Source organism: Grus americana, chromosome 29, assembly GCF_028858705.1.
Source record: "Grus americana isolate bGruAme1 chromosome 29, bGruAme1.mat, whole genome shotgun sequence".
Taxonomy (NCBI): domain Eukaryota; kingdom Metazoa; phylum Chordata; class Aves; order Gruiformes; family Gruidae; genus Grus; species Grus americana.
The window spans coordinates 1,878,821-1,899,842 of record NC_072880.1 but is presented as its reverse complement, the minus strand read 5'-3'; the positions used below and the strand labels follow the sequence as shown (position 1 = coordinate 1,899,842).

Sequence of the window (21,022 nt, the reverse complement as noted above, 5' to 3'; positions counted from 1 at the left end):
TGTTAGATTCAACCGTGAAACACGGTTTCTATTCTTTAACTTCCCCTCTGAAAAGTGAATATAATAGCCTGTGTTTTTGGACTTTGGATATAGGAGGTTCAGCTTGCAGACATACATCCAAACGTATGCGAGCATCAAAGATCCCAGCACAGGCAGCTGGGGTCAATCCTGACAGCTAGTCTGCAGCTCAGGATATGCACGCGTAGGTGTCCCAATATCTGACCTGAATCCCACACAGCATTTTCAGAAGTTCTCAGAAGCATTCTTGCACAACACGACAAGTACGTTAAAGTCAGCCTCCTTGCCTGGGTTTAATCTCGGCACGTAAACTACTCCTTTTCCCGTGTAACGTTGGTTCGTATGCTTTGTTAGTGCCAGTTCTAGCAAGGATACTGAAAATACTCTGAAGAGCTGAGGTTTAAATCCTCTATTGCTGCAGATCACAGCTGCTTCAGTGACTTCAGAGAGACTAAAGCAATTCATACGACCTCTCCATATTCATTATTGCAACATCTTTCCATTAAAAACGCCATTTCTGCCTTGCCTAATATACAATTCTGCCCATGAACCAAAATTTCAGTGTTAAGTATCACCAAGTAAAGAAAGAAAATTTCTGTTCCATTTAAAAAACCAACAGAAGTACAGTTATTGCCTTCTCTTATGTGAAGGCAAAACTTATTACCAGGCTTCACATCTTAGCAATGACATCTGAATGTTCATTCATCAATATCCCCACTTTTTCTACTACAGATTAAAAGCATGCAGGACAAAATACTTCTACCATTGCTACGAATCAAGGAATGCTAGTAAAGAACTTATTCCCAAGTTAAAGGAGTCTCTGTGAGAATGGGATCTGAACTTACCAAGTTCACCGAGGAGAGTAAACCAAGAGGAGCGATGTGAGGAGTGTGGGGTTGTGAGCACTTTTATACGGTTTCTTAGACCTGTGGAAGTCAGTGCAATTCTCCATGTGCTTCCATTGCCTGTTAGTCACAAAATAAATTTCGGAAGTACATCACTAGTCCAATTGCTATAATTGTTTTCCTCCACATTTATGACAATTTTCAAATTCCTCTGGTAGCGCATTGTGATTACAACCTGTGAGATTCTTTCATCTTAAAACTTTCCAGGATAAACGGATTTCTCGGAATTCACCCAAAGGACAACTGGGAATGAAACTGGAGGATACACAGACCAGTTCCAGCTATGCTGGCTGCCTAGCTGGGGAGTCCATAGACTGTTTCTTTATGTTATGCCCCTACGAGGGAGTTAGATTCTGCACATTGTGGGGGTGACGTAAAATACCCGAGGAGGAAAGAGGCATTATACTATGTGCTCAAGGCTTTTACCAACCATTTAGATTCATTTCCGTCGCATTTAATGACAGGCGTTCCATTGATTCCTTTAGGTTCTTCTGCTGTCTATAATTTGGCATACGCACTATGAGAAGTTCAGGCCAAAGCACAGGATCAATTAAATGAGCATCTGAGCAATGTGCCCAAGACTTACGGTCTGTTTTTTTTTTCTTTTTCTCTCTCTTGATGAAATTATTAGAAAATCTTGCTCGAATCAATGTCTCATGATATCACACACACATATATGATATATATATATCTATGTATGAGATACATATATGCATAAATAATAATGGACAAATTTCACTGCAGGATCTGGTAGTGCAGAACTAATCTGGGTTTTCTGTTGATCTATCAAAGGGAGTGGAGAAGAGAAAAGGGGGAGAACAGTCTTTTAGGAAGTCTGTGGAAGCCAGTAGGATGGAGACCACACGCTCCTGACTGCTGGGAAGCACTTGCTGGGGAGGGAAGCTGGAAACTCTACTAGCAGCGAGTGTCCTACAAATTCCCTTGGTTTGCAATGGGCTGTAGCAGAATAAAAAGGCTGTGAGTTGCCCACTGCAGAAGGGATTTTTCTGAGCCGGGAAAGGAGAAATCACTTCTCTGATTTTTCATGGTGGTGTTATCCAGTGAGATACGGCTGTATCTCCGCCAGTTTACGCTGCGTGAGGATGACAACTGTAATGACTTAGATTTAATAACGAGAAACATTGCTTAGCCCAGGGGTTCCCTTCCCCATTCTGCTGTTTATTATACAACATCGAGGCACCTTTCAGTAACAAACCATTAATATTTAAATAATACAAACATTGCTAAAGTAAGTCTTTAATGACTGTTTTGGAAGAGCATTGATACCATAAATTGTGATGAGGCTCAGCACTTCTAGAATGTCTGTTATTATCCTCATTTAATATGCAAATGAGGAATGGCTCACTGCAGTGAAGGTCATACAAGGAGGTATTTGTTGAGGAGGAAAAAAAAAAAACCCAAAAGAAAAAGAAGGCTCTTGACTTTATGTGTTGTGCTCTGCTTCCTATGGGGAGCCACTGTTAGATGAGGTTGAAAACCAGCATCAATGAGATTTGCCGTAAAATAATATTTACAATTTTAACTTTTAAATATTCTGCTAACATCAGTGTTATAGAACTTCATTTACATTTGCTTTGGTGATATTCTGAAAGAATTTTTTTATGCTATGAGCAGATGCAATGGCAAGGTATAGGCTATGTGATTAATTTTTCCTCCTTCCTTTTTGTGTATGTATGTAATAGTTACACAAATGAATGCTGAACTTTTATAAATTTCCTGGTTTTCATTAGTGAACCAGACCGAAAGGAAATATTAAATGTATAAAATAAAAGTATTTTAGAAGAGGAGAAAATATCTACTTTCATTCAAATACAAAACTCAGTTTTACAGGCACAAGTAGGAGGCAAAGAAAAGTGGCACAAAATATTTTTCCCTCCTCTGCTACTTTAGCAGTAAGAATTTTTATTCTGCGAGGAAGAGAGCGTGCACTATGTTTTATTTTTAAATGTATATTAGCTATATATAAGTGTAGAGAACTTTTTTTTTTTCCTGTAGGAAATGCTGACATAATTCAGGTTACACACAAATTTAATTTGATAAAATATCCCAAATATATGAATTTTGATTCTCAGTAATTTCCAGTCTGAGTATCTGTCATTCTCTTGTCCATTCAGATATCTCAATTTGATAATTGAAACTGAGGATGACCCAAAAAGTTTTAAGATGAAAGAAGCCCGAAACCTTTGCATAGTCATGTGGAGATGAGAACAGGCTTATGATCCTTGACATTGAAGAAACCAATTATATTAATTGAAGTTGTGACGTGTGCAAAAAAATTTAGTTTTGCTGCTGTTTGCGCAGGTCAAAAGATCGTAATTTCTGAGTGACCAAGCAACCTGAGGCCAGGTCCCTCACCAACAGCTGAGAAGCACTGAAACAGCCATTAATTGTCCTGGAAAGTTAAACACGTGCATGAGATTTTTCAAAGTTACCTAACTGCTCAAAATTAATAGAATATTTGGATATCCCACATGTTGAAAATCAGAAATTGAGTTTGGGAAGTGTGAATTCACTGATGCCTGCACTTCTGTACAAAAGTAGTGCAGGAAAGTCCTTTAAATAGACTTCAAGATACACAGCAGTGTTCAGTCAGTAACTGGAAATGTAATTTATTAAAAAATCTTGTTAGTTATAGAAAGATGGAGTCAAATTCACTCGGGAAAATATATTAAGACATTTAGTTAAGAGCCCTGACTCACGAGAACATTACAGGTTTAAGTGTGTTAATCCCTATAAGATTTCAATTGCTTTTTTTGGTCTTCATTTGTCAAATGATTTTTCCTACATTATTCCTTCATTTGATGTATTTTTGCAGCTGTACTGTGGTAGGGTTTATATCAGATTTTCTTCAGATGTGATCCACTTTTCCCTATTTCTTCTGACAACATGCTATGACTGACAATATTTATTCAAAAAATTCTAGTAATATAATTTTTTCAAAATAATGAAGGGTATTTCATATAAGTTTAAATTATTTTTTTATTATATACAAAATTTAAAACTGAACATTTTGAACAAGTGAAAAATAGACTACTAATTGAAAGGCAAAACATTTCCAATTTCTTTGTGTTGCTCTGAAATAGGAAAGTCTATGATATACTGCATCAATTGATAACTTCTCTTAAACTTTTAAAAAAAATTTATGCATAAACCAGATCTACTTTTAAATAAAAAATGTATGCCTTCAGATCCTGAATTTGCACTTCATGACCAGTTGAGGGAAACATCGATTTACATTTTTAGACTGTTATATCGGATGAGAATATTTTCAGTAAAAGGACATTAATATAACAGTTCAGCACAGTGAACATGAGAAGCCATTGTTAGTAGGTAATTTGTCTGAAATAATTTTCCAGAAGTACCCAGAGCGTTACTGTAGATCAGAATGGTGAATTTTCAAAGCAGTATGTGATGGATGTTCTTGGCGGCTCACCCAGGGACTCATGGGCTTGTTTTCTTCTGATTTCTCTTTTGCAGCCTCCTCTGCCAACATCTTGAATAACCTGTTGAATAAGCGTCTAGGTTCTGCTTCATTTCTATGCTCCGCTTTTACGTGGATGCAAATTCACATGAACCTCACTTCTGCTGGGAATTGGTCGCACCTGGCACTTACGGGATGAGGCAAGAAACCCTACAGCTATCCCTTCCCTGATGGTCTACCCACCATGGAAATGAAGTCCATAATTCTACCTCCTACATGCAGACCTGCGTTTGCTGGAGAGCTCAAGCTCCTGCAGACTGGGAGGAGAAACATTTCCTGTTGGGAATCACTTCCAAAACTCCATCTTCTTGTGGCTCCTGGAACCGTCCCAGTAGTTTCATCCCTTTGTCATCGAGCTGACAGTCACTTTTACTTTAAGCAATTCTTATCCCTCCCTGTCACGTGCCCTCCTGTTAATTATGGGGAAGAAGAGACTACCCTTCGAAGCCTCGCCTTATCTGCAATCTGCATGCATTTCGTGTCTCAGTGCATTTTGGATCCTCAATTATAGCGTAACTTGGGCTGGAATGTAGTCAGCAAGTACTGATTTAATTTTCTTAAATCTTCACATTTCTAAGCTAGTATTTTGGAAATAAGCAGTGTTTTGGCGTGTTTAGTGCCAGAGGGGCAGAGTTAAGGCACTGCAGATGTGAGTTTTCAGGAGTGTCTTGGAGGAGACAGATGTTGAAGCGTTCAATATGTCTTCAGCCAACTCAGGCTCTACAGGATGCTTAAAATTGCAGATCTGAAAAGTTAGTGCCTCCTTTTTTTTGCCCTGTGTCAGGTAAATAATTAGTAAAGTCAAATATAAAAGAAAAAAAAAAACCCAACCCATAAAAAACAGAAAGCAGTGCTGTGATGCAAGATCTTTTAATAAGAGTAAGAAGCGCTGTAAACAGCAGTTACAGCTTGTAGTAGTACAGAACAGGAGTATCCAGAGATTCATACATTCTTTAAACAAAGAGTTACTACATTTCTCAGCAGATGCTTTTGGGACTATGGTGGTTTTTGGTGAAGAGCAGAGCCGTCAGCGCAGCATACAGCAAGACGAGGCATCTGCTCTGGTCAGCATCTCCTGTTGCAAAGCTACACATCAAAATGCACAGTATATCCACCGACAAAGGCTATGAAGGAAGAGTTGACCCTTAAAGCAGATTATTTGAAAGAGCAGCAGACATCGAAGAGAGATGCTAAGCACTCAGGACCATTCCTGACCGCAGTCGATGCCACGGGAGCTTAGCAAAGGTAAAATACATACAGGAGCTATAAATCACTATTTTGCCTTTTGTTTCCTATCTGGTCGTTATATGGCTGGATTTAGCAGGGGTAGCAGGGGTAGCAGCTCCCATAGCTGTATCTACGGATGTAGCGAGAAGAGGAGGGGTAGCAGTAGCGGGAGCTGTAGGAGGGGTAGCAGTCCCGATAACTGCTCAGACCCCCGTAGCCCCGGTAGCTGCAGGGGCTCCCGCAGTCGTAGGTCCGGTAGCTGTACACGGTCCCGTAGTTGCAGGGAGAGTAGCAGGCATCCTCACACTGGTTCTGGTAGTAGTAAGTCATCTTGGTGCGATGGAGGGAGGCAAGTCTGAAACACAGCAGGGGAGAAGAAGATAAGGTCTGCCCCAGACACCAGCAGCTTGCTGCTTCTAGAAAAGCCTGTGCAAGCATGGGAAAGAGGGAGAGGAGGGAAGGGCAAACATAGGAACCAACAGTTCAAGGCTACAACCTGGCTCCTTCTTGCCCAGCTCACTCCTTTCTGTTTTCCCCCCCTTCTTTCCTCCATAAAAATACTTTATGCTGCTTTTCTTGTTGCCATTGCTTAGTACTGGCAGTCTGGATTCAGAGAGTATTTTAGAGAGGATATTGTTAGGATTAGGTTGTCTGTATCAGTGTCTGATGTTTAAAAATCATAAGTAAACAGACACTAGTTCAGGAATGAATTCTGCCAATTTTTGCTGTCGAGACAAGACACCACAGAAGAAATCCTCCCCTTGTGCAAGTCAGCAGTGCTCTGCTGAATAGAGCAGCTTGTTTGTTTGGATCCATGTCCATGCCTTAATTGCCAGCTGAATATATACTTGCTTTTTGTTCGAAATAATTAAAAAGATGTAATGCATTGTCTGTTTCAAAATAAAGAAGCCTGAAATGCTTCAGTATATCATAAAATAAGGTAATTTCTCATACTGCATGGCTAGATGAGCCAATCTTTTAAGCTTATGTGGGCATCTCGATATCACATTTTTAACAAAAAAGGATCGTACTTGCATGGCTGTGAAATCACAGCCTTTGCTTTTAAAGTATAAATGCCATCTGTATAGCAATATAGCAAAAATGCAGCATCTACACAATAAAGACATTATAGTAAGTCTGACTTACCAAGTTCAGTGAGAATGTAAGTCCGGAGATGTGAATAGAGAGCCTTGAATTTCTGTCCCTTTTATATATTTATCTGACCAAGCCCACTGTGCTTTAAACTCATATTCATCACAAAACAAATTTACTTATGCACGTCATTCCTTCAGTTGATGTAATTGTTTTTCTTGGTTTGTGATTATTAGTCAGTTCTTGGCTTCCAAAAGCATGACATTGCATTGCAGTTTTCTTTCATGTTCAGACTTCCTGGGTCAATTATATTTGTAGAATTAGTGTGGTGAAATCTGAGTTATAACAGGAAAGGGAAGGAAGAATATTGAGAGCAGAACTGATTGACATTCACAATCCCAGTTTTGGAGGAATGGACAAATTTCAGTATATGAAGCCTGCAATGACTCTGGATTGGTTTGAGGAAGAAAGAATTTCATTCTTTTTGTGGAAATAATAATCCCTAGAAAGCATTTCTTGTTTGCTTGTTTTTATTTAAAAATTGTATTTTTAGGTCAGAATATTTGCATTATTTGTATTTATCATTTTGTTTGTATTATTTCCAGCTCAAAAGCAGAAGTACAAGAGAGGTGTTCGGATTAGAGGGTAAGTCTGGTCTGTACCTTGCTGCAATCACATATGCATGGATGTGTTAAATGTACACTGTGATCTGCCTCAGAAAAGTCATTCCGTAGAAAATCCGATTTACTTGCTTGCTATGCTCTATGAATTACTTTAACCAAACATCAACAGCCACCTCCTAAGTCTACATAGAAGGAAACTGGAGTCCTTTTTGGTGAAAGAACAGTGGAAGTAATTTTGAAAATGGTACGGAGTCGGTGACAAGACCTTATGAGAACCGTAAAGCAGGTGGCAATCAGTAATCTAAAAATCTAAAAATAATAATCTAAAAATCTAAAATCTAAAGGCTTTCAAGCAGAAATAATGATATTTGAAATTTCCAGGCTTTGCACCATATATGAAATAAACTTACAAACTCAGTCTTCTGGAAAGCCAGCCCAAGTGAGGCAAGTTTAACTGGATGCAAAAATATCTGCTTACTGATTGTTTACACGTAGATCAGATTGACTCAAGGGTTCATTACAAGGAACAAGATAAAACAAAGAGGAACATATCACTGTAATAACTGTAGTTTTCCTGAGAACTCACCCAAATGCTAAATATGGTGTAACGTGACATCTTCATGTTGTTGAGGTGTTTAAATTAATGTTGTTAATGACGGTGAATAACGCTGAGCCCTGTGAATGTGACCTGGTAAGCAGCAACATCCCGGTCTTCCCTGGTGACCTTCAGCTCAAAACACTGCTGTTTACTCGCATCTAAAGGAAGGATAATAACAGGCATGTCAGATGTTCTGGGCCTTTCTCTAAATTTTGAATATCAAAGCCTTCATTAATACTTATTAAAGATTTACATGTACAAAGAGATTTATTATTTAAATATTAATACTACGTTACTGGAAAACGCCCCAGCGTTATGTAACACAGTTTCTAAAAACGTATATCAGGTTATCCTGTTTCTACGCTTTATTAAGGTTGTAATTTATAGCTTCAGAATTGGGTCTCTGAAAATTTTTTCTCTAAAAATACATCATGTACATACCATTTTAATGCTTATAGGCCAATTTTCTAGCTGAATCAATCAGCACAGCAATATCCTACTGCGTGACGGCATCAAACCAAAGAAATGGTCTTTCCCCTTTTGCTAGTCACAGAAAATGTTGGAAGGGATTGGTACGAATGTGCTGTTTCATGTGTCATTAAAGTTATGAAATACATGAAAAGGAGAGAAGCTACCATTTCCACAGGTATTTCAGAGAAAAAATGTACAACAAAGTAGATGGACCAACACACACGGCGAGGTTGGTCTTCCAAAAATGACGTGTTTGGTAATTCGTATGTCCTTGCATACTCTGTTGACTTGTTGCTGTATGGAAGAAGTGAATTCAGCACGATGATACCAAGGTTTAATTGCCCTATATAGTTCTGAGATGAAAGAAACCTGGAGGGTGTAGCCTGCATGTCACAGTGCTGGACCAATAATCAGAAACCCTGGGGAGAACCGGTATATCAATGAGAAGGAGTCATGAGGGAAGCAGGATGTGTTTGGTAATTGGAGCTGACCCGGGGTGCAGACATGCCTTTCCCGCGCTGGGCGGGACCGGGCGCTCTATAAAAACCCGCGCTGCTGAGAATAATGCATTCGCTTCTCCTGCCTTATCCTCCTTGCAGAAGTGGGTAAGTCGGAATAGATTTAGAAAACCTAGTGAATAATGAAAAGGTGTATTTGAAACTATTTCCCCCTCTTTCCCCCTCCCTCCCAGTTACTAATCTACAAATGTAGATTAATGCATTGGGAATTAAGGTTGTGATTTGATGAGAATTATTTATATGTAATATATTCTTTTCTCCCTGGATTTCCATTAATATTTGAGTGTCTGAAACTGTATCAGTTCTGTGTGTATCCTTCTTTTCCCTTAAAGTCTTTATCTCAGTATGGCTATGAAGGATTTTCCGCTTTATTTCCTGACGGCTCCCTTTTGACACAGGCGTCGCGGTTCACAATCGCATCTCCCATCACGATCCATGGGTGCAGCCAATGGGGCTGTGCAGGAAAGCTCAGAAAGGCCGGTTGGGAGGAGGATTAGGGGGAAGACCTGACACTAAAGATCAGGATAGAACAACAGATGAGCACAGAGGGTGTTGGACAGAGTGCCTGGGTTTGCTGTCTCTCTCTCCCCTCCCTGCATACTCGCAACATTTATTTGAGATTTACTTGCTGTTGGGAGCATTGCCTTACAGCTTTTTTTTTCCCCTGCTGTGTTTCAGACTTGCCTCCCTCCATCGCACCAAGATGACTTACTACTACCAGAACCAGTGTGAGGATGCCTGCTACTCTCCCTGCAACTACGGGACTGTGTACAGCTACCGGACCTACGACTGCGGGAGCCCCTGCAGCTACCGGGGCTACGGGGGTCTGAGCAGTTATCGGGACTGCTACCCCTCCTACAGCTCCCGCTACTGCTACCCCTCCTCTTCTCGCTACATCCGTAGATACAGCTATGGGAGCTGCTACCCCTGCTACCCCTGCTAAATCCAGAAGGATTTAATAGGAATCAAGGACTGAGAATTAATTACCGAATTCATGGCTGCTGTTAGGGGGAGGGTTTGCAGAAAGTCTGAGTCCAGGACTGCGACTGAAAGCTGTAGTATTTTGGAGAGCTCAGTGTTTCTGTAACACTTCTTCAATGTTCTTCCAAAATGTTTTGTCTTCTTTTTTCCCTACCAACTTCTTAACCCTACACAGGTTTGGAGGTGTAAAGGAAGCTGGGCTTAACATGGGTTAACATGGCTAAACAACTTCTTAACTCATTGATAGCTCTTTCCCAGCTAACATTACTGTAATCTAGAGTGCACCTGTGCTAGCCTTCCTATGGATATGTTTCTGACTTAACTGCTTCTGAAGCTAAACCAAAGAAACCGTAATGATCTGATCTGGTTTGTTTCATTGGACTTAAAGCAAGTGGAAAAGTTTGAAAATGGAAACTGATAGTTAAATGCTACAGCTGTAGCAGCAAAAATGGTACCAATGAAACCGGGAGATTTTCTGCAGATATAACTTAATGTCTGTACACATTCTTTCTGCTTCTGCTTTCTGTGTTATTTTAGATTGTGATTGTGAGATTTATTCTTATTAAAAATGTTATAGCATCATTACATGTCCCTGTTTTTCTTTTTCTGACTTGGATGTACACAGATTTTTGTCTCCTACTTGATGTTTTATGGAGACATACTGCACCCTGTAGCTTTTATGAATGTCAGTTGAACCTGAGCACTCATTTTGCAAATAATAACCCAGTAGTATCTCAGAAAATGAAGTCACCCTTTCTAGAATTTCCTAGGAAGCATTTGGAAATATTCTTTTAAATTTGTCTTAACATCACAGTGCATGTGCGGACATTGAACATAACAGCATCGCATCTTAGCGATTTGTAAATGCACAGACTGCCTGCAGGCAAACCCATTTTAACTGAGGAGTAATCCAAGAATTTGGAAGAAAATCCCTCTTTCTCAAGCACTCTTGTGCTGGCAGTGTCTGGGACACTTTCAGGATTTAGAGACTTGATCTGTTACAGAGCAGAAAATTGCACACTTTTCGTTTGCATTATTAAGTGCTGCTAAGGACAAGTGTTTGCAAGTGTTACTGCAAGGCTCCATTTGAATGACAATGAAATGGCATGAAGTTCCCAGGCTGCACAACCCCACAGTTGTTATTAGGGTGAGATCCCGTGACGCAAGGCTGAAGTGACTCTATTATTCATGACTGAAGTACCTAACTGGCAGCGGTAGTAACCTCTTAATAGTACGATGCTGTAACACAGTCTACACATAAAACAGCCGGCGAAGTGCTTTGAAAGCCCTGTTAAACTCTAGAACCCTTATTGTGAATGTGATTGCTGTTCTTTGAACACACACAGAGGCACTTTGAGGGCATTCTCACAAGAGGAACACAGCTCTGTTGTGTTACAATACAAAATAAGAGTACAAAATTCATTGAAAACATTTGCAAGTAAAGCTGTGGGTTGCACTTCCAGCAACTTTTGGGATGGAGGTTTCTCTTGGCTTCAGAGGAGCTTTGTTCGTAGGAAAGTGACTTGGTCAGTCTGACAAATGTCCCCTGCAGAAGCACAGTGCAAATTGCTCTTCAACCTGTATATTGACATTACGGTCCATAAATTTATCTGGAACTGGTCATAATTTCAATTGTTCATTAGCTAAATCTATGAAATAAAATCTGGAAAGTTATGAATAAATTACTGAGTAAAAACAGGAACGTATTAAGTGTTTCAGAGTGCACAAGTAAGAGACAATGTTAGCTTAAAATAATTGGTAATATCTCGGTAGTTCTACAGACTTAGCTGCTTTAACAAGGGACCTAGTTAAAAGAAAAAGTTAGAAATTTGTGGAATGCCACACAGATATATGTTTCTTCCACTCCAGGAAATCTTAAGATAAAACTAGAAAGAAATCCAAATTTCTGGATGAGAAGGCAAAGTAACTCATTGTAGGGTCTATCACGGTTGTTTGTATAGAGCCACATTTGAATGAAACATTCGAAGGCTATAAAATCACATTCTGACTAAAGCATATATTGAAATGTCTCAACATGTACTTTTGAAATGACTGTTATTCAATAACCAAGCACCTAACAAGAGCAGTAAGCTTTTAATAGAGTAATAACACACTAAAAATATATAAAATAGTTATGAGCGTCTGAGAAGTCCTTTGAACTTCTCAGACTATCCAGCATGGAAAAATGTGAAGTTATTATCTAGTCCTGCTTGAGAAAAGGACCACAAAGTAACAAATAAATGCACTGATATTTTTTTCCATCAAAAGCCGTACCTTGCAATGTGGCTAATAGCTTGTTTGTATCTCTCGTGTGCTACAACACAAGGTTGTCTATGACAAGCTGTTGAACCTCTCACAAGCCCTGTTCACTAACCCACGTGTCATTTGATATTTAACCCTGTGGCTTGAGAGTCATTATCGAAATGTCCCTAGCCAATCTGGAAAAATCAGAAGAGCAAACTCATACGAAAGAGCTAAAAGCCAAGTTATTGATGCAATGCGGATTCTTTAATGTGGAAGGAAAATACAATGGACAGTGACAGCAGGAAACAAAACAACACAGAAACAATGAATTGGAAACACAAAAATCATAAGGTGGCAGCAAGGCACAACCCAGGGCTACAGCCCAAAGATTCCCCCTTCCTATTGCAGGGTGGGAGTCTCAGAGCTGGGCAGAGCAGGGGAGACTCGTCTGAGGACGAGTACAGCTTCGTTGTACCGCAGATAGGGGGGAGCTTTTGGAGACGGTACTGGACACCCTAAAGCCTCCAGCAGAAGATCTGCAAGGATACTCTGTGCAAATAAGCAAGGACCAGCAAGTTCAAGCAGCTGTTTCCCACAGCCTAAAGAGTGGTTGAAAGCTTTGTTCTGCTTCTGGTGCTAGAAGTCAAGAGGTGCAACCTGTGGAGAGCCGGGGCAGGTGCAGCACTGAACTCCATGGATATTTGGGGTTTAGCAGGGCCCGCAGTTGCCACTGAGGTACCTGTGGCCTCGGGCCCAGCCGCCATATCCACAACCCCCAAAGGCTCCGTAGCCCCCATAAAGCCCATAGCCTCCATAGCCCCCAAGGCCTCCATAGCCCCCAAGGCCTCCAAAACCACCACGGCCTCCATAACTGCCACCGTAGCTCCCTGCAACACTGGGCACTCCCGCCGAGCCAACAACGCTGTGCTGCGGGAAGTTGCTGAGGATGGGCCCGGGGAAGGTGATCACCGAGGCCGGGGGCTGGATCACCACCGTGGAGTCGGGGCACTGCCGCACGCAGGGCTCGTTGACGGTGTCAGCCAGAGGGGCCGGGGCGGCCACCCCACCGGAAGGGACGCACAGGCTGGAGCAGGACATCTTTCAGGCAGGCAGAGAGTCCTGGAAAATGCGCCAGGGTTTAGGCAAAGGTGCGAAGAAGGGGCTGTATGAAGGGAGGCGGGGAGAGATCCCCAAGAGGCTTCCAAGAGCTGGACTTACCCTGTTGATCAGGAGAGTCAAGCAGAGGAAGCTGGATAGAGGGCTGTGAAGCCCTCAGCTCTTTTATACATGTCCCAGGCTGCCCGAGGCATCGGCCGAGGGGGCGGTGGCGGAAACCCCGGGGAATCATCAAATCCAGCGTACAAGCTTCATGACACAGATAACGATGTGAGACAATTATATGCCTCCTCTTTGGGGACATTGTCATACAAACGTGTCCTGGAGAGTATAGGCGTGATGGAAGGGCTAGACCGTGACATGCCATTACATGAAACACAAGGTGCTGCTGATGTAGCTGACCTGGCGGTACCAATAAACGCCAATCTGTCCCTAATCCCCCCACTTTACTTACATGCCAGAGTCCTGAGCACACTGCAGAAGTGCTTTGCAATCCTACGTACAGACATCACGCCTGTCATTACATTCCTTTAACAGGCTGGTAAACCGAGGCACAGGGTTGTTGTCAAAGTCAGAAGCCATCATACGTGCTCAGGGTGGCTCCTAAGTGCCCACCATCTCCAAGTCCTTGCAAAGGGACTAGGGACATCCCTAAGCCTTGACCATACCCTTGCTGGGTATCTGGGACTTGCAGTTCCCCTTGATGAAACTGCAAAGCGCAGGCTGCCTGACATGCCCATGCCTGCAGAGAATGTGGGCACGTGCAGCCTGCCTCGCTGCAGCTGCTCAAGCTGGCAGTCCTGGCACAGCCCTTGCTGCCCAGCTGAGTAATCAAGTCCCTGCAGAGAGGGCTTAGGGAGGACCATGTTGGCTTAGGGAGGCCAACAGTACTTCACTGAGGGCGGGGGTGGCTTCATGGCACCCAGCGTGGGCTGGTGCTGGTAATCCCAGGCTGCGAGGCGTGTGCTGGCGCCAGGCATCGCCCTGCAGCCTCAGGGCAATGTTTTCTGCAAAGGCTGCTGCAGCAGGGCTGTGGCAAGGCATAAAAGCTGTGGCGGCCCGAGGCTTCCCTCACTTCACGTCCAAACCGCCTTGACTCGCCAGTCTCTGTAAGCTCCCAGCCCTGTTACTGGCACTGGCCTGCAGAGCACAGAGGCCCAGCAGGAGCCAGCCTGGATGCTGTTGGTGCTATTGAGTTGGGGATGAGAAAGGTCCCTGCCACCTGTCTGAGCAAGGGCCTTACTTCAACGCAGCATAGCCAGGACCACGAGGAAACACTGAAGACCTCCTTGGTGGTCATGGGGATGGATCTAGTGCTGGAGAACAGCAGGATGGGTGACTTTGGGCCAGGTTCAAGTGGTGGTGGGACAATGAAGGAGTGCAGGGCTGGCGTGTGACAACAAGATGGAGGGCTCATAGAGATGGCACAGGGAGGTGGTGGGGAGAAGTGTCCTGGGGCCCTCAAATGGCTTGGAGCACTGTGGAGTCCTGTCCATGCCAGCACATACACATGACCGAAGCTCTGCCTTGTCTTGCAGCTTTACCTGCTGAACCAAAGGATGTCCTGCTCCAGCCTGTGCGTCCCTTCCGGTGGGGTGGCCGCCCCGGCCCCTCTGGCTGACACCGTCAACGAGCCCTGCGTGCGGCAGTGCCCCGACTCCACGGTGGTGATCCAGCCCCCGGCCTCGGTGATCACCTTCCCCGGGCCCATCCTCAGCAACTTCCCGCAGCACAGCGTTGTTGGCTCGGCGGGAGCGCCCAGCGTTGCAGGGAGCTACGGTGGCAGTTATGGAGGCCGTGGTGGTTTTGGAGGCCTTGGGGGCTATGGAGGCCTTGGGGGCTATGGAGGCTATGGGCTTTATGGGGGCTACGGAGCCTTTGGGGGTTGTGGATATGGCGGCTGGGCCCGAGGCCACAGGTACCTCAGTGGCAGCTGTGGGCCCTGCTAAACCTCACACTGGGTCCGGTCATTGATGAAGAAGAGCTCCGGAGAATCCCCTGGCACATCCCGACACGGCCACCGAAGGAAAGACATCCCTTTGGCATTGCTGGGCTCCAGCGCTTGGCTACCTCGTGCCTGCTTGGGGCCCAGCTCTGCCTTCCTCCTGCCCCGCTTCAGCATCCCTTCAGCACTCATTGCCCCTGATGACAGAGACCCGCACTGGGTGCCTGACCCCGCGGCACGGCTGATGCTCGCTGTCGCTCTGCCCGCTGCCAGGAGACGTGGGCTGCCCCCGACCAGCACTCTGCTCTTCTCCCATCTCCCTCCTCCCCTCAAACTGCAATAAAAGCTGTGTTGCACTGCAATGTCGACCCTTGGGTTGTCTTGATTCTTCCTCCATACCCAAATACCCCGACTGGCAGGCTGGGATCCCTAGTCCATCCCAGCCAGCTCTCACACAGGACGTTGTCAGGGGCTACTGCGGGAGCTGCCTCGCTCCCTCCTGTCTGCCCTTGGCAGCACGTCCCTCCACCAGATGGTCGTCTGCGGCCACGACCGTGCTCGTCCCCTTCTACAACAGCTTCTCCCTCTTGGGCCTCCCTGTCTTCTCCCCACTTTGGGCTCCTGCACCCTGCAGCCCTAAAAGAGCTGTTGGGCCCCACACTGAGTTTCCTGCCCGCTCTGCCCATTCCCCACGGGCTGCCTACAGCCCCAGGGCTGCGGGGATTGCGATGCCAACAAAGTCACTCCAACGGCAAAGGCCCAGGTCAGAGCCTCTTGGGAGGCCATGGGTCAATAGGGGAGAGGGTGAGCAACCCCCAGCACATCCCCAGCTGCCATGCTTCCATCCCCACCACATTCCTGCACCCCTGCACCTTCTCTCGTTTTTCCTCCTGCGCTGAGGCAGAAGCCCTTCCTGGCATTCCCTCTGTCACACACCCACCGCATGGGGACACAGCTCTGCCCAGGAATGAGCCCACGGGCCAGTGCTCTCGACCAGACTTTGCCGGCCCTTTGGTGTTCTTCCTCGCACAGCAGCCCACAAAGAAGCCCACGCTGCCACACCGCCCCAGAGCACGCAGACGCAGCAGCCATGGTCACCAAAATGCCCTTCCACCACTGTGCCCTCAGCAGACATGCAGAGGACACCACGGGAGCCAGGACCTGGTGGATGGCTGAGAGTCAGTGCAGGGGGACCTGGCCAGATGCGGGGATGGGCAGAGATTGAATCATTCTGGAGGGGAAGAGAAGACCTGCAAACTTCCCTTCAGGCAATGGTAAAAACCAATCCCTTGTCTTGCCATTTGGCTGCCTGTTTTCCCACCCTCTGTGTTCACAATTGCGGATGACCCATCTTTCCTCGAGCTCCCCAGCAGTGACCAACATGCTGCCACACTGCCTTTCTGATACCTCTGGCCGGAACCGTCCCTGTCCAAGACCACCTTGCAGTGCCCAGATCACGCAGTCAGAAGATGCTTGGGGAAGGGAGGGACCTGAGGAAGGCAGGCAATCCAACCTCCTGCTCCAAGAGCGTTGTGCTTCATGTGCCTGGATGGCTACCCGTGGCCATTTCATGGCTCTGAAAGGAAACTTGGGAAGACCTGGCTGTGTCTCTGTCTCACCCCTTCCCAGTGGCCCCCACCTCGAGCTGGGCAGGGGGACATGGCCAGCGGCCCTGTCCATGCAGCACTCATCTCCCCGTGTCCCTGCACCTCCAAATGGGACTAGCAAGAAGCCAATGAAAGGGGGTAATGGCAGGCATGCTGGTTTTGCAGAGGATTTGGACGAGCTTCTGCCGGGCACCTAGGGCACTTTCACGTAACCAAAGAGGGCTTTGGGAAGGTATGGTGTTTATTGCTGACGGGAGACCAGAGGAAGCTCAGTGGGATGTGCTCTGCAAGACCCAGCTGGGACTGTCATCATCACTTGTATCCCACTGAGCAAACTGCCCAAATGCTCCAAGGGCACCACCCTGGGAGATTCAAGCAGTGCAGACCAACCCGCCCGGAGGCTTGGGGGAAGTTGGAAAGAAGAGGGAAGGATGAGGAAAAACCATGGGTCAGCATTGCGATGCAACACAGCTTTTATTGCAGTTTGAGGGGAGGAGGGAGATGGGAGAAGAGCAGAGTGCTGGTCGGGGGCAGCCCACGTCTCCTGGCAGCGGGCAGAGCGACAGCGAGCATCAGCCGTGCCGCAGGGACAGGCACCCAGTGCGGGTCTCTGTCATCAGGGGCAACGAGTGCTGAAGGGATGCTGAAGCGGGGCAGGAGGAAGGCAGAGCTGGGCCCCAAGCAGGCACGAGGTAGCCAAGCGCTGGAGCCCAGCAATGCCAAAGGGATGTCTTTCCTTCGGTGGCCGTGTCGGGATGTGCCAGGGGATTCTCCGGAGCTCTTCTTCATCAATGACCGGACCCAGTGTGAGGTTTAGCAGGGCCCACAGCTGCCACTGAGGTACCTGTGGCCTCGGGCCCAGCCGCCATATCCACAACCCCCAAAGGCTCCGTAGCCCCCATAAAGCCCATAGCCTCCATAGCCCCCAAGGCCTCCATAGCCCCCAAGGCCTCCATAGCCCCCAAAGCCTCCATAACTGCCACCGTAGCCCCCTGCAACGCTGGGCGCTCCCGCCGAGCCAACAACGCTGTGCTGCGGGAAGTTGCTGAGGATGGGCCCGGGGAAGGTGATCACCGAGGCCGGGGGCTGGATCACCACCGTGGAGTCGGGGCACTGCCGCACGCAGGGCTCGTTGACGGTGTTAGCCAGAGGGGCCGGGGCGGCCACCCCACAGGAAGGGACGCACAGGCTGGAGCAGGACATCCTTTGGTTCAGCAGGTAAAGCTGCAAGACAAGGCAGAGCTCTGGCTCAGTGCAAGGCCTGATCCCAAATCCCTCCTGCCTCTCCTTCACTTGGGACCTGTGTCCCAGGACGTGCTCTGCATCATCTCAGGCAGTCAGAGCAAAAACACGTTGCAGAGGTGAAATGCTGCTATAAACCCTTGCTCCCTCATGCTCCATGCGCCTGACTTGCCCACAGGAGTCAGGAAAACCTCCCTCTTCCAAAGCAGGTGGAAAATCCCCGAGCTCCCAAAGGACCTGAGCGCATTGGTGTCCTCAGGGCTTCGTACCAACAAGTCCAAATTTCCATCCTTTCCATAGCTCTGAAACAGCCCCATCGCATCCTACCTATGCGCTATGAAAGCGTGGTGGAGAAGACAGCAGGAGATCCCGTGAGAAAGCCACTGCTGAGGAAGGATAGAGGGACATAAGACTTGGACTTACCACGATGATCAGGAGAGTCAAGCGGAGGAAGCTGGATAGAGGGCTGTGAAGCCCTCAGCTCTTTTATACATGTCCCAGACCGCCCGGGGCATTGGCCGAGGGGGCGGTGACAAAAACCCCAGGTAATTATGAATTCAAGTGGACAAGCTTCATGACACAGATAGTGAGGCGAGACAATTATATGCCTTCTCAGTGGGGACACTGGCGTGCAAATGTGCCCTGGAGAAGAAAGAGGTGATGGGAGGGACAGACCGTGACACATCATTACATGAAAGGCATAGCACTGCTGTAGCTGAACTCGCGGCACCAATAAACCCTGATCTGTCCCTAATCCCCCCACTTTGCTTACGCAGAGGAATCTTGGGCATCTTTCACAAGATTGCTGTGCTCAACTACGCCACACTCAGCAGCAGCCAAGCCGCGCACCCAGAGCCAGCGGTGCCCAGCGTGCCTGTGCCTGTGCCTGTGCTTGTGGGGAGCGTGGCCACGTGCCGCCTGGCTGCCTTTGCAGCTTGGCCAGCCTCTCCTGGCACAGCCCTCAATGCCCACCTGAGTTATCGAGTCCCTGCAGAGAGGGCTCAGGGAGGACCGAGGTCATACACATGAGTCTGAAGGAGCTGACGGTGACTTGGTACAGTTGCTGCTCTCCTGCTCTTCCATACACATCCCCCCTCTCAGAGGTCTCCTCTGCTCTATCCCACTGTCATGTCCATCAACCTCTCTACCAGCCTCCCTGTGCATTTGGGGTTCTGCCACACAAGGCACTCATCTCCTCTACTCTTTGCATTGCTGTCAAAATGGACCTAAAAATTCAAATATCCTCCAGAGTCTTGGAGGTCAGCAATTGATAGTGATGTCTGTGAACCCCAAGACTGTGAGATACGCAGCTGTTGCTGGCATTTGGGAATCACACCGTTTGTGTGGAATTGTTTCTATTTTTACCCAACCTCCCGGTACGTCTGTTTACCAGCCCGTAACAGAGAGGTAATGACAGGTATAATGGCTGTGCCACTTCGGCAAGATTCTCAGGTCTCTTCTACAAAGGCAAAATGGGGGATTAGGGACAGATCGGGATTTATTGACCGTGAGTTCAGCTACAACAACGCATTGTCTTACATGTAATGATGTGTCACGGTCTAGCCCTTCCATCACCCCTATAATCTCCAGGACACGTTTGTATGACAATGTCCCCAAAGAGGAGGCATATAATTGCCTCGACTCACATGAAATCAGTATCATGAAGCTTGTACGCTGGATTTGATGATTCCCCGGGGTTTCCACCACCGCCCCCTCGGCCGATGCCTCGGGCAGCCTGGGACATGTATAAAAGAGCTGAGGGCTTCACAGCCCTCTATCCCGCTTCCTCTGCTTGACTCTCCTGATCAACAGGGTAAGTCCAGCTCTTGGAAGCCTCTTGGGGATCTCTCCCCGCCTCCCTTCATACAGCCCCTTCTTCGCACCTTTGCCTAATCCCTGGTGCATTTTCCAGGACTCTCTGCCTGCCTGAAAGATGTCCTGCTCCAGCCTGTGCGTCCCTTCCGGTGGGGTGGCCGCCCCGGCCCCTCTGGCTGACACCGTCAACGAGCCCTGCGTGCGGCAGTGCCCCGACTCCACGGTGGTGATCCAGCCCCCGGCCTCGGTGATCACCTTCCCCGGGCCCATCCTCAGCAACTTCCCGCAGCACAGCGTTGTTGGCTCGGCGGGAGCGCCCAGCGTTGCAGGGAGCTACGGTGGCAGTTATGGAGGCCGTGGTGGTTTTGGAGGCCTTGGGGGCTATGGAGGCCTTGGGGGCTATGGAGGCTATGGGCTTTATGGGGGCTACGGAGCCTTTGGGGGTTGTGGATATGGCGGCTGGGCCCGAGGCCACAGGTACCTCAGTGGCAGCTGTGGGCCCTGCTAAACCTCACACTGGGTCCGGTCATTGATGAAGAAGAGCTCCGGAGAATCCCCTGGCACATCCCGACACGGCCACCGAAGGAAAGACATCCCTTTGGCATTGCTGGGCTCCAGCGCTTGGCTACCTCGTGCCTGCTTGGGGCCCAGCTCTGCCTTCCTCCTGCCCCGCTTCAGCATCCCTTCAGCACTCATTGCCCCTGATGACAGAGACCCGCACTGGGTGCCTGACCCCGCGGCACGGCTGATGCTCGCTGTCGCTCTGCCCGCTGCCAGGAGACGTGGGCTGCCCCCGACCAGCACTCTGCTCTTCTCCCATCTCCCTCCTCCCCTCAAACTGCAATAAAAGCTGTGTTGCACTGCAATGTCGACCCTTGGGTTGTCTTGATTCTTCCTCCATACCCAAATACCCCGACTGGCAGGCTGGGATCCCTAGTCCATCCCAGCCAGCTCTCACACAGGATGTTGTCAGGGGCTACTGCGGGAGCTGCCTCGCTCCCTCCTGTCTGCCCTTGGCAGCACGTCCCTCCACCAGATGGTCGTCTGCGGCCACGACCGTGCTCGTCCCCTTCTACAACAGCTTCTCCCTCTTGGGCCTCCCTGTCTTCTCCCCACTT

The 21,022-nt window shown here is 47.2% G+C and overlaps 4 protein-coding genes across 4 annotated transcripts; 2 read left to right on the top strand and 2 right to left on the bottom strand.

Annotated features, from left to right (window-relative positions):
- Positions 1-12,887: 12,887 nt before the first annotated feature.
- LOC129197732 (claw keratin-like) lies at positions 12,888-13,277 on the bottom strand. The gene has a single exon (XM_054806432.1). The coding sequence runs from the start codon at positions 13,275-13,277 to the stop codon at positions 12,888-12,890; it is 390 nt and encodes a 129-aa protein (XP_054662407.1).
- A 1,577-nt stretch (positions 13,278-14,854) lies between these two features.
- On the top strand, positions 14,855-15,244 carry LOC129197739 (claw keratin-like). The gene has a single exon (XM_054806438.1). It carries the CDS (start codon positions 14,855-14,857, stop codon positions 15,242-15,244), a length of 390 nt encoding a protein of 129 aa, XP_054662413.1.
- A 2,416-nt stretch (positions 15,245-17,660) lies between these two features.
- LOC129197729 (claw keratin-like) lies at positions 17,661-18,050 on the bottom strand. Its single transcript, XM_054806428.1, has one exon. It carries the CDS (start codon positions 18,048-18,050, stop codon positions 17,661-17,663), a length of 390 nt encoding a protein of 129 aa, XP_054662403.1.
- Positions 18,051-20,022: 1,972 nt separating this feature from the next.
- Positions 20,023-20,412, top strand: LOC129197737 (claw keratin-like). The gene has a single exon (XM_054806437.1). The coding sequence runs from the start codon at positions 20,023-20,025 to the stop codon at positions 20,410-20,412; it is 390 nt and encodes a 129-aa protein (XP_054662412.1).
- Positions 20,413-21,022: the final 610 nt, after the last annotated feature.

Coding starts and splice junctions, on each gene's coding strand:
- LOC129197732 (XM_054806432.1), bottom strand. CDS start 13,277: ATGTCCTGCTCCAGCCTGTGCGTCCCTTCCGGTGGGGTGGCCGCCCCG.
- LOC129197739 (XM_054806438.1), top strand. CDS start 14,855: ATGTCCTGCTCCAGCCTGTGCGTCCCTTCCGGTGGGGTGGCCGCCCCG.
- LOC129197729 (XM_054806428.1), bottom strand. CDS start 18,050: ATGTCCTGCTCCAGCCTGTGCGTCCCTTCCTGTGGGGTGGCCGCCCCG.
- LOC129197737 (XM_054806437.1), top strand. CDS start 20,023: ATGTCCTGCTCCAGCCTGTGCGTCCCTTCCGGTGGGGTGGCCGCCCCG.